At 54.5% G+C, this 14,183-nt stretch overlaps 1 protein-coding gene and 1 pseudogene across 1 annotated transcript; one reads left to right on the plus strand and one right to left on the minus strand.

Moving 5' to 3' along the window:
• The first annotated feature begins 933 nt into the window (after window positions 1–933).
• On the plus strand, window positions 934–6,475 carry LOC140908389 (glycogen phosphorylase, liver form pseudogene; annotated as a pseudogene).
• Window positions 6,476–6,670: 195 nt separating this feature from the next.
• Window positions 6,671–13,387, minus strand: CCDC121 (coiled-coil domain containing 121). The gene is made up of 2 exons (XM_073335390.2): window positions 13,284–13,387; window positions 6,671–10,451 (listed from the first exon to the last, which is right to left on the minus strand). The coding sequence occupies exon 2, from the start codon at window positions 10,322–10,324 to the stop codon at window positions 9,635–9,637; it is 690 nt and encodes a 229-aa protein (XP_073191491.1). The 5' UTR covers window positions 10,325–10,451; window positions 13,284–13,387; the 3' UTR covers window positions 6,671–9,634.
• Window positions 13,388–14,183: the final 796 nt, after the last annotated feature.

A 14,183-nucleotide genomic window follows, 5' to 3' on the forward strand; every position in this document is an offset into this window, starting at 1 on the left:
GCTCCTGGAATAGCTCTAGCTTCCGGGCTCGTGAGTCTCATCATATTGCTTAGAGGATGACTGTTCCAGTGTAATGTACTGTCATGCTAGGGCCTAGTCACAGAGGGAGGGGTGCTCTCTGGTCCTTGTTGAGTCAGCAGTGTGCCCTTGTTGCCAAGAAGGCCAATGGCATTTTGGGATATATAAGTAGGGGCATAGCGAGCAGATCGAGGGACGTGATCGTCCCCCTCTATTCGACATTGGTGAGGCCTCATCTGGAGTACTGTGTCCAGTTTTGGGCCCCACACTACAAGAAGGATGTGGATAAATTGGAGAGAGTCCAGCGAAGGGCAACAAAAATTATTAGTTTTCAGAGTAACAGCCGTGTTAGTCTGTATTCGCAAAAAGAAAAGGAGTACTTGTGGCACCTTAGAGACTAACCAATTTATTTGAGCATGAGCTTTCGTGAGCTACAGCTCACTTCATCGGATGCATACCGTGGAAACTGCAGCAGACTTTATATACACACAGAGAATATGAAACAATACCTCCTCCCACCCCACTGTCCTGCTGGTAATAGCTTATCTAAAGTGATCATCAGGTTGGGCCATTTCCAGCACAAATCCAGGTTTTCTCACCCTCCACCCCCCCACACAAATTCACTCTCCTGCTGGTGATAGCCCATCCAAAGTGACAACTCTACACAATGTGCATGATAATCAAGTTGGGCCATTTCGTCTGGAACACATGACTTATGAGGAGAGGCTGAGGGAACTGGGATTGTTTAGTCTGCGGAAGAGAAGAATGAGGGGGGATTTGATAGCTGCTTTCAACTACCTGAGAGGTGGTTCCAGAGAGGATGGTTCTAGACTATTCTCAGTGGTGGAAGAGGACAGGACAAGGAGTAATGGTCTCAAGTTGCAGTGGGGGAGGTTTAGGTTGGATATTAGGAAAAACTTTTTCACTAGGAGGGTGGTGAAACACTGGAATGCGTTACCTAGGGAGGTGGCGGAATCTCCTTCCTTAGAAGTTTTTAAGGTCAGGCTTGACAAAGCCCTGGCTGGGATGATTTAATTGGGGATGGGTCTTGCTTTTGAGCAGGGGGTTGGACTAGATGACCTCCTGAGGTCCCTTCCAACCCTGATATTCTATGATTCTATGGTCAGCATCTGCTCCAGTTTGGTTAGCATACAAGAAAATAGACTCAGGCTACCACCAGAGAAGTTCCAGCCCAGCACAGATGTGATGCATTGATGACCTCACAGAGGTGGTGATTAGCATCAGAGCACTCAGAACTTCTTAGGGGTAAAGCTCTCATAGTCTCAGACTGGAGGACAGTGCTGCTGGGCACTAGGGCACTCTGGGAAAGTGCCGGGTCCTAGCTGAGGAAGCGTGTCCCGAGGGTAAGGGAGATATGAAATGCTGCAGTGCGGTGTTGGGTGGCAACAATCTAAGCACTGATGGGTGAAGACATCCTAAACCCACTGCTCCCTTTGCTTCCCTTCCCCTATGAAGTCTATTGAACCACAAGACTCTCCTCTCTTTTGGTCTTCCCTCCTTCAACCCCCAGCCTCTGCAGAGCTTCGGGATGGGGAAGGTGTTTGTTCCCTGTTTACCAGTCTGGATGAGGATTTATGAGTCTCCACTCTTCACATTCCATTTCAACAGAGAAATACAACAGCTTCCCCCTGTATTTGAAATAGCACTGTGATTGTTCTCAGGATCGCAGATCACCTCATTGCCCCTGCTTCTAGTGAGGGGGAGTTATAGAATCATAGAATATCAGGGTTGGAAGGGACCTCAGGAGTCCAACCCCCTGCTCAAAGCAGGACAATCCCCAGTTTTTGCCCCAGATCCCTAAATGGCCCCCTCAAGGATTGAACTCACAACCCTGGGTTTAGCAGGCCAATGCTCAAACCACTGAGCTATCCCTCCCCCCTGTGTCTGTGCAGGCGACGGTGCCCTCTAGGCACCGGCTGGGGTGGTTTCTCTGCTGTCATGGGCAGCACCCACCACGTCACCTCCCAGGGACTGCAGCCAGCCCAGGAGGAGGCTGTTTGCACAGAGCAGTGCCAGCCACCTGCCCCCGCCCCCGGGAGAGGAACACGCTAGCCCCGGCCGGGAGTGGCATGGGCCGCTGCCAACCATGGGCTATGAATACCGGAGGGCGGAGCACCGCTGCTCCCCAAGCCCCAGCAGACGCGTGAGCAGCCGCCCCGAGAGCGGTCCCAGGGCCGCGGAGATGTCATGCCCACTGACTGACCAGGAGAAGAGGGAGCAGATCAGCATCCTCAGCATCGTGGGGTTGGAGAACGTGGCCGAGCTGAAGAAGGGTTTCAACCGGCACCTGCACTTCACCTGGTCAAGGACCAGAACGTGGCTACCCCCCACGACTACTACTTCGCCCTGGCGCACACCGTGTGCAAACACCTGGTGGGCAGGTGGATCCGCACCCAGCAGTATTACTATGAGAAGGGTCCCAAGAGAGTTTACTATCTCTCTAGAATTTTACATGGGCCCTACCTTACAGAACACCATGATAAACCTTGGATTGAAGAATGCTTGTGATGAGTCAATTTATCAGCTCGGGCTGGATATAGAAGAGCTGGAGGACATTGAACAGGACGCTGGCCTTGGCAACAGAAGTCTTGGAAGACTGGCTGCCTGCTTTCTTGATTCAATGGCAACACTTGGGCTTGCTGCATATGGGTATGGCATCAGATAGGAATATGGAATCTTCAACCAGAAGATCCGAGATGGATGGCAGGTGGAAAAAGCCAACGACTGGTTTAGATACGGCAACCTCTGGGAGAAAGCCCATCCCAAGTACATGCTGCCTGTCCACTTTTATGGAAGAGTGGAACACACCAAGAGTGGACAGAAGTGGGTTGATATGTAGGTGGTCCTCGCCTTGCCCTATGATACCCCTGTGCCTGGATACATGAATAACACCGTCAACACCATGCGGCTGTGGTCTGCTCGGGCACCTAATTACTTCAACCTCTGAGACTTTAATGTTGGAGATTCCGTTCAAGCCATCTTGGACAGAAATTTGGCTGAGAACATATCACGTGTCCTCTATCCAAACTATAACTTTTTCAAAGGCAAAGAGTTGCGACTGAAGTAGGAGTACTTCGTTGTGGCTGCCACCCTCCAGGATATTATCCGATGTTTTAAAGCATCCAAATTTGGAAGCACGGAAAACGTTTGAACTATATTTGATTCTTTTCCAGATCAGGTAGCAATTCAGCTGAATGACACTCATCCTACACTGGTCATTCCCGAATTGATGAGGGTTTTTGTGGACATTGAAAAACTGCCATGGACGAAGGCCTGGGATATCAGCAAGTGGACCTTTGCCTATACAAACCACACAGTGCTCCCTGAAGCTCTAGAGCGCTGGCCAGTCAATCTTGTGGAGTCTTCCCTGTGGAATCTGGATGTCAGCTCCCTGACACCCCCGCCCATGAGCCTCTAAAGCTCTCCTCTCTGGGCTATGCCAGCACTGCCTTCACCTTACAGGTTTACAAGAGGTGCGCCCGAGTCCCCTTGAAGTATTCCTCTGTGATATCCAGGCTACTCTCAGAAACGCCAGAGCCTCTAATCCCAAAGCAGCAGTGTACCCCAATTTTACCTTAAAAACACCACTCCTGTAAACTGCCCCTGTAAGCACTTAAATAAATCATCTTGTTTTATTGCAAGAAAGACTAGAGGTTCCACTAGAAACCAGAGAGAGAGATGGAAACAAACTACTAGAATACAAAAAAAAATCATAAAATAAACTAGGGCCTACGTTTATTAATAGTAACCTTTCCCCTCTAATCAAGTAAGTTTCCCCCTTCCCCACCAAAGTTCAGTCTGTTGCAGAGCTGGCTGGTTACCCAGGAACCAGAATCCAGTCTTTCATGAAACACTCCTGTTCACCAGATGTCTCCTCAGTGAGTGGATGCAATGTCTTTTTCTCCACTCTGTGATATATCTAATCAGTCTTCTGTCTTTATTCACACACAGGGCACTCGTCTGTCTGCTATAATGTTCCCTTTTACCTCCATGTGGTTTTGATTGCTAGCTGTTGTCTTTGATGGTTTTCCTTTGACTGTTCTGGGATGAGGCAAGGGTAGGGAATTGAATAATATATTACATAATCAACTAGCCATGGCGCAGTGACAACTCCCTCCCGCTTGAATGGGTCCTCACCAAGACGTATGATTCCCTGGTGACTACCTTTTACTCCAAGACCATAAGGACATGATTTTCAGTATAGTTACATTATTCCTTAAACATTACCCGTATACACATCTCACAACCATTAAGTATTGATAAGTTACAACCTTTCAACAGAGACCTCACCAACTGTCCTTCAAGGATAACTCCCATGAAAGCCATGTATAATGTGTAGTAAGTTTGTCAGGTCTGAGCCAGGAGTTGCTTGTAAAGAACAGTGAACGCTTTTGCCAGTTGGCATCAGTGGTGTCTGTGTCCCAATCATCTTTATAATTAACAGGCCAGGAATTGGAACCTGAGTCTTCAGCAGCTTTCATGCTGCAGCCTCAGAACCTTGGATCAAGAGAGAGAGAAACAAGACCTAAAGCTACCACCTCCCAAGACAAAGAATCACCAGCTGCAGGCTTGCACCAGGAGCAGTGGTGAGTCATGGAGTCCCCGTGTCCCTTTCCACCTCCTCTGAGCAGAGGCAGTGGTGCTATTGTAGAGTCTCCTCTGCTTCATCCTTTGCTGCTCATCAAGGATGTGAGAGAGCAGCTAAACGCACACATCAGAAAAAAGAGACTCCAGCTCCTGTGGGGCTTGCCATATATAATCCTGAACTCCCTGGCAGCATCCATCCCATCCATCCCAGAGTTCCTGGAATGCACAGCACTGCTGGAGTCTAAAGAGTACCAGCGACCACTCTTCAAGGCAGAAAGGCGTAAGCACCTTGAGCAACACCTGAGAGAGAAAATAGTGCATCACAAATGGGGCCTTCCCAAGAGAATCCAGAAGTCTTTGAAATGGTTTATTCCTCCTGAGGCAGCCAAACAGGAGCCCATGCCTGATGAGAAGGTTCCTATATCTACCTTTACACATACAGGAGTATGTGAAGCTTCATGTGGGAGCTCAGAGGCCTGTACTAGCAGGATCTGTCTGACAGCACAGAGATCTGAAGGCAGTGGACAAACCACAGTGACACTAGACACTACATCTGAGACCACTATAGCTGGAAGCATGGGAAATCTTCAGAGACATCAGAACAGAACAGGTCCACAGAATAAAACAGGAGAGGAGTCTCTGCTGCTGGAATGGTCTATGCATTTCAACCCAGATGCAACTGAGCTGCCAGTGATTGGGGAGAAAAAGGAAAAGCACCTGGAGTTCCAGGGAGGGAAGGAGAACTGTGACCTTTCAGAAGACACTGAGGGCTCCTGGGAGACATTTTTGCTGGGTACATGTCCAAGTACACAACCGGCTCTCCTCAATGGGGCTCAGAGTGAAACTGGAACTAGCTTCATGGACACACAGTTCAGAAATAACAAAAGACAATATAACCAGAACCTGGAGCTCGGGACGAAGCTAGAGATGAAATGGGGTGTCTCCTACATGTTCCAGGAATCCTCTCCTGCCATGAGAACTCCCCCTGCCCAACTCACTTACTGGGAGAAAAAGCCCAGCTCAGGAGCAGAAAAAAGCCCTGTAAGCAGGATCAGTGGGTCTCAAAAATTACCCCGTAGTTGCCAAAGGGGATTTTCCCAGGGACTCCTAAGGGCCATCAGTCCTCCAGAACAGTTACAATCACAGCTGCTTTCACATGCCAGTGGAGAGGAGGTTCCAAAATCTAACTTTGTCCGGGAAGGACAGAAATTTCTTGGAATAGCAGGCTCTTGTAGGTCAGTAACTATGCACAGAACTGATAGTGACAGAACGGATAGTGACACAGCTGAGACATCTAGGGCCCTGTTACTGGCAGGGCAGTTAGCCTCACTGGAGGGTGAGAATCAAGAGACTAGGCCAAAGATGACTCTTACACAGCTCCCTCTGGAATCCCAGTTGCAACCCAGCCCAGCTGGAGCTCCTCTTGCTGAGATTCCCTGGGCTCTCAATAGAGACATGCTGGGGAATAAAAATCTTCAGATTAAACTGGGTTTGCAGAGTCCCTCCCAAGTGCCCATGACCCCCAGCACTGACTCTGCAGCCTCCCTGCAAATTCCAGGAGCTGAGGGTGAAGAAAGTCTTGTTACAGAGGACACAAAAAAATACTTCGAATTCCACCTGAGAGAAAAATTGCTGCATCAGAAATGGGGACTCCCTAAGAGATTGCAAGAATCCATGACCCTGTTTCTACTGCTAGAAGCAACAATAAATTAATGCCTTTCTTCCCCAAGGAAGACTGGGATGTGCTGGTCTGGGTCTCCTTACTCTCCTTCAAGGACAGAATTCTACAGTAATTATCACCTCTTCTAAATTTTTGTTATCATTAAATATAACTCTGGATATTCATCTATCTAAATGTCCAATCCCTTTTTGAATCTTACATGCCTGGCCTCAACTGTTACCCGCAAAAACAGAGTTACCTCTCTGTTACTCACACTCTCTAGGGGCACCCACACTTACCCTGTTCCTAGGGCTCAGGCATAACCCTGTCAATTTTCTGCAGGTTTGCAGGACCTTTTACCAGTGAAAGAACCTTACACAGTACTATCCTTATCCTCTATTTATTAACAATCACGAAAAATAGAATGCACACACTACACATACAATGCTCACCACTCCCAATTAGACAGATGAACTTTTCTTGAGGGTCAGTCAGGATCAGTCATCTGGGGGATTCCAGTTTCTACACGGTGTCATTGGCAGAGTGTTGAGGTCTGGCAGCTCTGATGGGGCTGTGTCCTGGAGTTGGTTCCCAAAGAACTTTCTTTTGGACCCCAGTTTATATAGTGAAACTTGAGTCCTGCTTAGCTATACCTTAACCAATCATTTTACTAAAATTTTACTAACCAATCCTAACATTGTAACAAAATTCTCTAGCCAATTATACCCCACCACCTTAATTAATTTACACCTAGCAAAATTAATTATGTAACAGTCAGAAACAATCAAAGAACCAGAGATCATATATCAGACAAACAATAGGGAAGTGGGGACCATAATGACAATACAATAAAGAAGTGAGGATTTCACAACCACAACTATTGATAAGTGATTTCTTGCCAGACGGCATGCTATCAAACTAAGTTTTCTTTAACCATCTTAAGATGTTTCTTTATCCGGTGATAGTGGGTGCTATTCGACCAGGATCTCCTTCTTAACAGCCTGATAGTACATTGTTTTAATGTAATTTAGATGGGATGTGACTTCCTGCTTTTTAGCTAATGGCTGCTGCTCTTCTAATATGGCTGCAGACAAAAGCTTAGGCTTTAGGCCTTATAATATGGCTACAGGAAAAAGCCTTATCCTTACACAATGACTTCCTGTGGCAGTGAGTTCCGCAGTGTAATTACACATTGTGTGAAAAAGTATTTCCTTTTGTTAGTTCTGAATTTGCTACCTTTTTATTTCACTGAATGTCCCTTGTTCTTATGGTGGGTAGAAAGTTAGCTAGATTGTCGGGCTCAACGGGTAGTGATCAATGGCTCCATGTCTAGTTGGCAGCCGGTGTCAAGCGGAGTGCCCCAGGGGTCGGTCCTGGGGCCGGTTTTGTTCAATATCTTCATAAATGATCTGGAGGATGGTGTGGATTGCACTCTCAGCAAATTCGCGGATGATACTAAACTAGGAGGAGTGGTAGATACGCTGGAGGGCAGAGATAGGATACAGAGGGACCTAGACAAATTTGAGGATTGGGCCAAAAGAAATCTGATGAGGTTCAATAAGGATAAGTGCAGGGTCTTGCACTTAGGACGGAAGAACCCAATGCACTGCTACAGACTAGGGACCGAATGGCTAGGCAGCAGTTGTGCGGAAAAGGACCTAGGGGTGACAGTGGACGAGAAGCTGGATATGAGTCAGCAGTGTGCCCTTGTTGCCAAGAAGGCCAATGGCATTTTGGGATGTATAAGTAGGGGCATAGCGAGCAGATCGAGGGACATGATCGTCCCCCTCTATTCGACATTGGTGAGGCCTCATCTGGAGTACTGTGTCCAGTTTTGGGCCCCACACTACAAGAAGGATGTGGAAAAATTGGAGAGAGTCCAGCGAAGGGCAACAAAAATGATTAGGGGTCTGGAACACATAACTTATGAGGAGAGGCTGAGGGAACTGGAATTGTTTAGTCTGCAGAAGAGAAGAATGAGGGGGGATTTGACAGCTGCTTTCAACTACCTGAGAGGTGGTTCCAGAGAGGATGGTTCTAGACTATTCTCAGTGGTAGAAGAGGACAGGACACAAGGAGTAATGGTCTCAAGTTGCAGTGGGGGAGGTTTAGGTTGGATATTAGGAAAAACTTTTTCACTAGGAGGGTGGTGAAACACTGGAGTGTGTTACCTAGGGAGGTGGTAGAATCTCCTTCCTTAGAAGTTTTTAAGTCAGGCTTGACAAAGCCCTGGCTGGGATGATTTAATTGGGGATTGGTCCTGCTTTGAGCAGGGGGTTGGACTAGATGACCTCCTGAGGTCCCTTCCAACCCTGATATTCTATGATTCTATGGTATTAGACAGGAAAAAACATAAGTTCTTTTAAAAAAAAAAGAAAAAAAAAACCCACACCTCAGATTTTCTCCTAATCACAGGATTCCAGAAATACCAAAGATCACAAGAGTGTAGTTGTAGCTGTATTGGTCGCAGGATATGAAAGACCCAAGGTGGGTGAGATAATATCTTTTATTGGACAAATTTCTGTTGGTGAGAGAGACAAGATTTTGAGCTACACAGAGCTCTTCTTCTTGCAGATATACATTGGGGATATGTTCCAGGCTGGGGAGATGGAACTTCAGGGGCACGTTTCTGGGTGGGGAGATGGTCTGAAGAAGAGCTCTGTGTGGCTCAAAAGCTTGTCATTCTCACCAAGAAAGAAGTTGCTCCAATAAAAGACTTGTCTCTCTCTAAAGATCACAAGACTCAGGAGGATAGCACAAGAGCTGGCCCAGGATCAATCACTGTGGAGAGGGATAGCACAGTGGTTGGAATGCTAGCATGGGACTCAGAAGACCTAGATTCATTCCCTGCTCTGCCATAGGCTGTAAAATGAGGATAACAGATTCACACATTCCGAGGCCAGAAGGGACCACTGTGATCATTTAGCCTGACCTCTGTATAACACAAGCCAGAAAACATCCCCTAGACTGAGCAGATCTTTTAGAAAAACATCCAACAATGGCATTACCCTACCTCGCAGTGCTGCTGTGTGGATAAATATGTTAAAGTTTGTGAGACACTCAGATACTTCAGCAATGGGGGCCATATAAGACCCATGTGAAATAGCTGGATAAATTGTTCCCTGCCAATGTCTCACTAAAGCCTTTTGGCTCAAATCTCTTTTTGTTGGAAGTTATAGCTCCTCCCAGTTCAGTATCCTCTGGGAATTTCATTTCCCTCTCAGATTATTAACAAAGCTGTTAATGAAGAATGTGGTCCTAAATAATTCTAATACCAAAAGCAGGTGGTTATGGCAGTGAGCAGTGGAGAGCTCTCTGTTAGCTCATTCCTGGGGTCACAGTTGGGGCCTACTTCTTGCCCTGGTGGATGTGGTACAGGCGAGCCATATCTCGCATGTAGCAATGCTCTCGCAGCAGCTGCTGTGCCTGGTCCTCTAACCGGCGCTTGTGTAAATGCAGTGCGCGTGATCGCTGGATGAGCTGGTGCAGCTCCTGCCGAAGCTCCTGGTTCTCGCATTTCACCTGTTTGCTATGCTCCTGCATGCACTGTGCAACCACTTCCTGTGCCTGTTGCAGGAGGCAGAGCACCTGCTGCTGGGACTTCTGCTCAAAGGCTGCCTTCTCCTGCAGGAAATGGGTTTTGGTCTCCTGCAGGTGCTGAGTGTGCTGCTGCCTGGTGGCCACCAGCTCTCCCTGCAGCTCCCTGATGTGGGCAGCCTGCTCCTGCTGCAGTGCCTGAATCTGCTGCAGGCCTTCAACCTCCTTGCTAAGGCGGAGAAGTTCACCCTCTTTGTGCAACAGTTGTTCCTGCAGAGCTGCCTCCTTCCTCTGGTAGAGGGTGAGCAGTTCCTGCTGCTCCCTGCGGATCTCCTCTAGGGCCTGCTTGTTCTGATCATTCAGGGAGATGATGGCATCCTGGCGCCGCTGGGCCCGCTTGGCCACATAGCACATGAATTCCTGGCTCTCAGCACGGAGACGCTGGGCCTCTTGCTGCAGGAACTCGTTCTCCTCCCGAAGCTGAACACGTGCCCCCTTCATGTCCTCCAGCTCCTTGCAAAGACGGCTGTACTCCTCTTCTCTGCTGGCTACGGCCCCCTCAGAAACTCCCTCTGGGGGTGCAGCCACAGCTGGTTGCCCCTTCTGCTCTTGCTGCAGTTTCTGCCTTCTTTTGGGGGGCATAGTGAGGCCTCAGGAGAGAGACAATGGAAAAAGATACAGTAAAAGACAGCTCAACAGCCTCCACCTACCTCTCCCCAGTGAGCATCAAGAGCAGCTCCCAGAGCAGGGTAGCTGAGGGGGGGAGACTTCAGCCCCCTGTGTTTGTAAAATAGCTGGGTGATTGCCGTCACCACCATTGTTCTCCAAAGAAACATGTGTGGGGGCCAGCATAGGTCCTGGTGTCTCAGGTTAAAGAGGTGCCTCCTGAAGCCTCCTGTTTCTGCTGAAAATCCCATTACCTGTGCGTATTAAGTGCCCCATGGCTTTTGCTACACCACTGAAGCAAAGGGGATCTAGGAAGGAAATTGCTGCTGATATTTTCTCCATGTGCAGTGTTGGGGTCATGGCTTCCTTGGCCAGGCACAGCCCCTGTGCTGGAAAGCCAAACACCCTTGTGCCCCCTTGCCCCAGGACAGGGCCTTCCAGTCCAGGCTCCCTGTGTCCCTAACTCCTCTTCACTCTGTACTCCTCACCTCAGCTCCCCTCACCTCATACCAGTCTGCTACCACTTCCCTCATTACAGCCCAGGGCCCTGTCTCCCCCCACCTCATACCATCCAGCATCCATGAGCCCAGGCCAGGACCCCCCCCCAGCTCCCCTTCACCCCCAACCCCGGGCCCTGTCTCCCCCCACCTCATACCACCCAGCATCCATGAGCCCAGGCCAGGACCCCCCCCAGCTCCCCTTCACCCCCAACCCCGGGCCCTGTCTCCCCCCACCTCATACCACCCAGCATCCATGAGCCCAGGCCAGGACCCCCCCCAGCTCCCCTTCACCCCCAACCCCGGCCCCTGTCTCCCCCCACCTCGTACCACCCAGCATCCATGAGCCCAGGCCAGGACCCCCCCCCAGCTCCCCTTCACCCCCAAGCCCGGGCCCGTCTCCCCCCACCTCGTACCACCCAGCATCCATGAGCCCAGGCCAGGACCGCCCCCCCACAGCTCCCCTTCACCCCCGGGCCCGTCTCCCCCCACCTCGTCCCACCCGGCATCCATGAGCCCAGGCCAGGACCGCCCCCCCCCCCCCCAGCTCCCCTTCACCCCCAAGCCCGGGCCCGTCTCCCCCCACCTCGTCCCACCCGGCATCCATGAGCCCAGGCCAGGACCGCCCCCCCCCCCCCCCAGCTCCCCTTCACCCCCAAGCCCGGGCCCGTCTCCCCCCACCTCGTCCCACCCGGCATCCATGAGCCCAGGCCAGGACCGCCCCCCCCCCCCCCAGCTCCCCTTCACCCCCAAGCCCGGGCCCGTCTCCCCCCACCTCGTCCCACCCGGCATCCATGAGCCCAGGCCAGGACCGCCCCCCCCCCCAGCTCCCCTTCACCCCCAAGCCCGGGCCCGTCTCCCCCCACCTCGTCCCACCCGGCATCCATGAGCCCAGGCCAGGACCGCCCCCCCCCCCCCCCCAGCTCCCCTTCACCCCCAAGCCCGGGCCCGTCTCCCCCCACCTCGTCCCACCCGGCATCCATGAGCCCAGGCCAGGACCGCCCCCCCCCCCCCAGCTCCCCTTCACCCCCAAGCCCGGGCCCGTCTCCCCCCACCTCGTCCCACCCGGCATCCATGAGCCCAGGCCAGGACCGCCCCCCCCCCCCAGCTCCCCTTCACCCCCAAGCCCGGGCCCGTCTCCCCCCACCTCGTCCCACCCGGCATCCATGAGCCCAGGCCAGGACCGCCCCCCCCCCCCAGCTCCCCTTCACCCCCAAGCCCGGGCCCGTCTCCCCCCACCTCGTCCCACCCGGCATCCATGAGCCCAGGCCAGGACCGCCCCCCCCCCCCCCAGCTCCCCTTCACCCCCAAGCCCGGGCCCGTCTCCCCCCACCTCGTCCCACCCGGCATCCATGAGCCCAGGCCAGGACCGCCCCCCCCCCCCCAGCTCCCCTTCACCCCCAAGCCCGGGCCCGTCTCCCCCCACCTCGTCCCACCCGGCATCCATGAGCCCAGGCCAGGACCGCCCCCCCCCCCCCCCAGCTCCCCTTCACCCCCAAGCCCGGGCCCGTCTCCCCCCACCTCGTCCCACCCGGCATCCATGAGCCCAGGCCAGGACCGCCCCCCCCCCCCCCCAGCTCCCCTTCACCCCCAAGCCCGGGCCCGTCTCCCCCCACCTCGTCCCACCCGGCATCCATGAGCCCAGGCCAGGACCGCCCCCCCCCCCCCCAGCTCCCCTTCACCCCCAAGCCCGGGCCCGTCTCCCCCCACCTCGTCCCACCCGGCATCCATGAGCCCAGGCCAGGACCGCCCCCCCCCCCAGCTCCCCTTCACCCCCAAGCCCGGGCCCGTCTCCCCCCACCTCGTCCCACCCGGCATCCATGAGCCCAGGCCAGGACCGCCCCCCCCCCCAGCTCCCCTTCACCCCCAAGCCCGGGCCCGTCTCCCCCCACCTCGTCCCACCCGGCATCCATGAGCCCAGGCCAGGACCGCCCCCCCCCCCCCCAGCTCCCCTTCACCCCCAAGCCCGGGCCCGTCTCCCCCCACCTCGTCCCACCCGGCATCCATGAGCCCAGGCCAGGCCCCCCCAGCTCCCCTTGCCAGGACCCTGGCTCCTTCCCAGCTCCCCCATTGGTACCAGCCCCCTCCCCTGGACTCCCCCCACCCAGCTCCCGCCACCTCAGGCCAGGCCCCCACAGCGCCCCCCTACCTCGTGCCCCCTGGCTCCCCCCCCCCGCATGCCCGGGCCCCCGCCCCTCCCCCCCCTCGTGCCCCCGCAGCCCCCCCGCATGCCCAGGGCCCCCCCGCCCCGCGTGCCCGCCCCCCCTCCCCGGCGGCTGCGTTTTCGGGCCCCTCACCCGGACTGGGTCCCGCGCCGCTTCCCCGTCGCCTGGAGACGGGGCGGCTCCGGCTCCGGCTCCCGCCCGGCCCGCCCCACAGCCCGAGGCCCCAGCGTGGGGGCGGGACTCCCCTCCGCTGTGGGGCGCACAGTGACCCCCGCCCCCCCGGGCCGCGCCGAGCCGCCCCCCCCTCCCCGGGCGAGGAGCCGCCTCCCAACCGGGCCCTGGGGGACCCGCCCCCCCAAAGCCGCCGGCGGGCCCGGGTTTCTGATCCGCAACCCGGACACCCCCACCCCCTGCCCGTCCACTGGGCCGAGGTGCGGGAGGGGTGCGGGCTCCGTTTGGGGGTGCGGGCTCCAGGATGGGGCCAGAAATGAGGGGTTCCGGGTGCGGGAGGGGATGGGTTGGGCATGCGGGGGGGGGGGCTCCGGGCTGGGACGTGGCGGGGGGGGCTCAGGGTTGGGGGTGCAGGGGGGAGGTGGGCTCCGGCTGGGGGGGGGCTCTGGGGATGAGTTTGGCATGCAGGGGGGGGCTCCCGGCTAGGACAGGGGGTGGGGGTGTGGGGGGGGTGCAGTGTGTAGGCGCCGGGAGGGAGTTTGGGTGCAAGCGGGGGCTCAGGGCTAGGGCAGGCGGTTGGGACGGGGTTGGGGTGCAGGCTCGAGGAAGAGGTTCCGACCTGGGGCAGAGGCTGGAGGTGTGGGCTCAGGTGGTTCCTGATCTGCAGCGTAGCAGGGCTAAGGCAGGCTCCCTGCCTGCCCTGGCTCTGCACAGCTTGTAGAAGCGGCGGGGGGGAACGGGCCGGGACGGGGACACACGACACGAAGGCAGCTCTGTGTGCTGCCCGCAGGCACTGCCCCTACAGCTCCCATTGTCTGCGGTTGCCAGCATAGGGCCTGGCCCCATGCCCGGGGGTCCTGG

Source organism: Lepidochelys kempii, chromosome 3, assembly GCF_965140285.1.
Source record: "Lepidochelys kempii isolate rLepKem1 chromosome 3, rLepKem1.hap1, whole genome shotgun sequence".
NCBI classification, from domain to species: domain Eukaryota; kingdom Metazoa; phylum Chordata; order Testudines; family Cheloniidae; genus Lepidochelys; species Lepidochelys kempii.

Coding starts and splice junctions, on each gene's coding strand:
- CCDC121 (XM_073335390.2), bottom strand. CDS start 10,324: ATGAAGGGGGCACGTGTTCAGCTTCGGGAGGAGAACGAGTTCCTGCAG.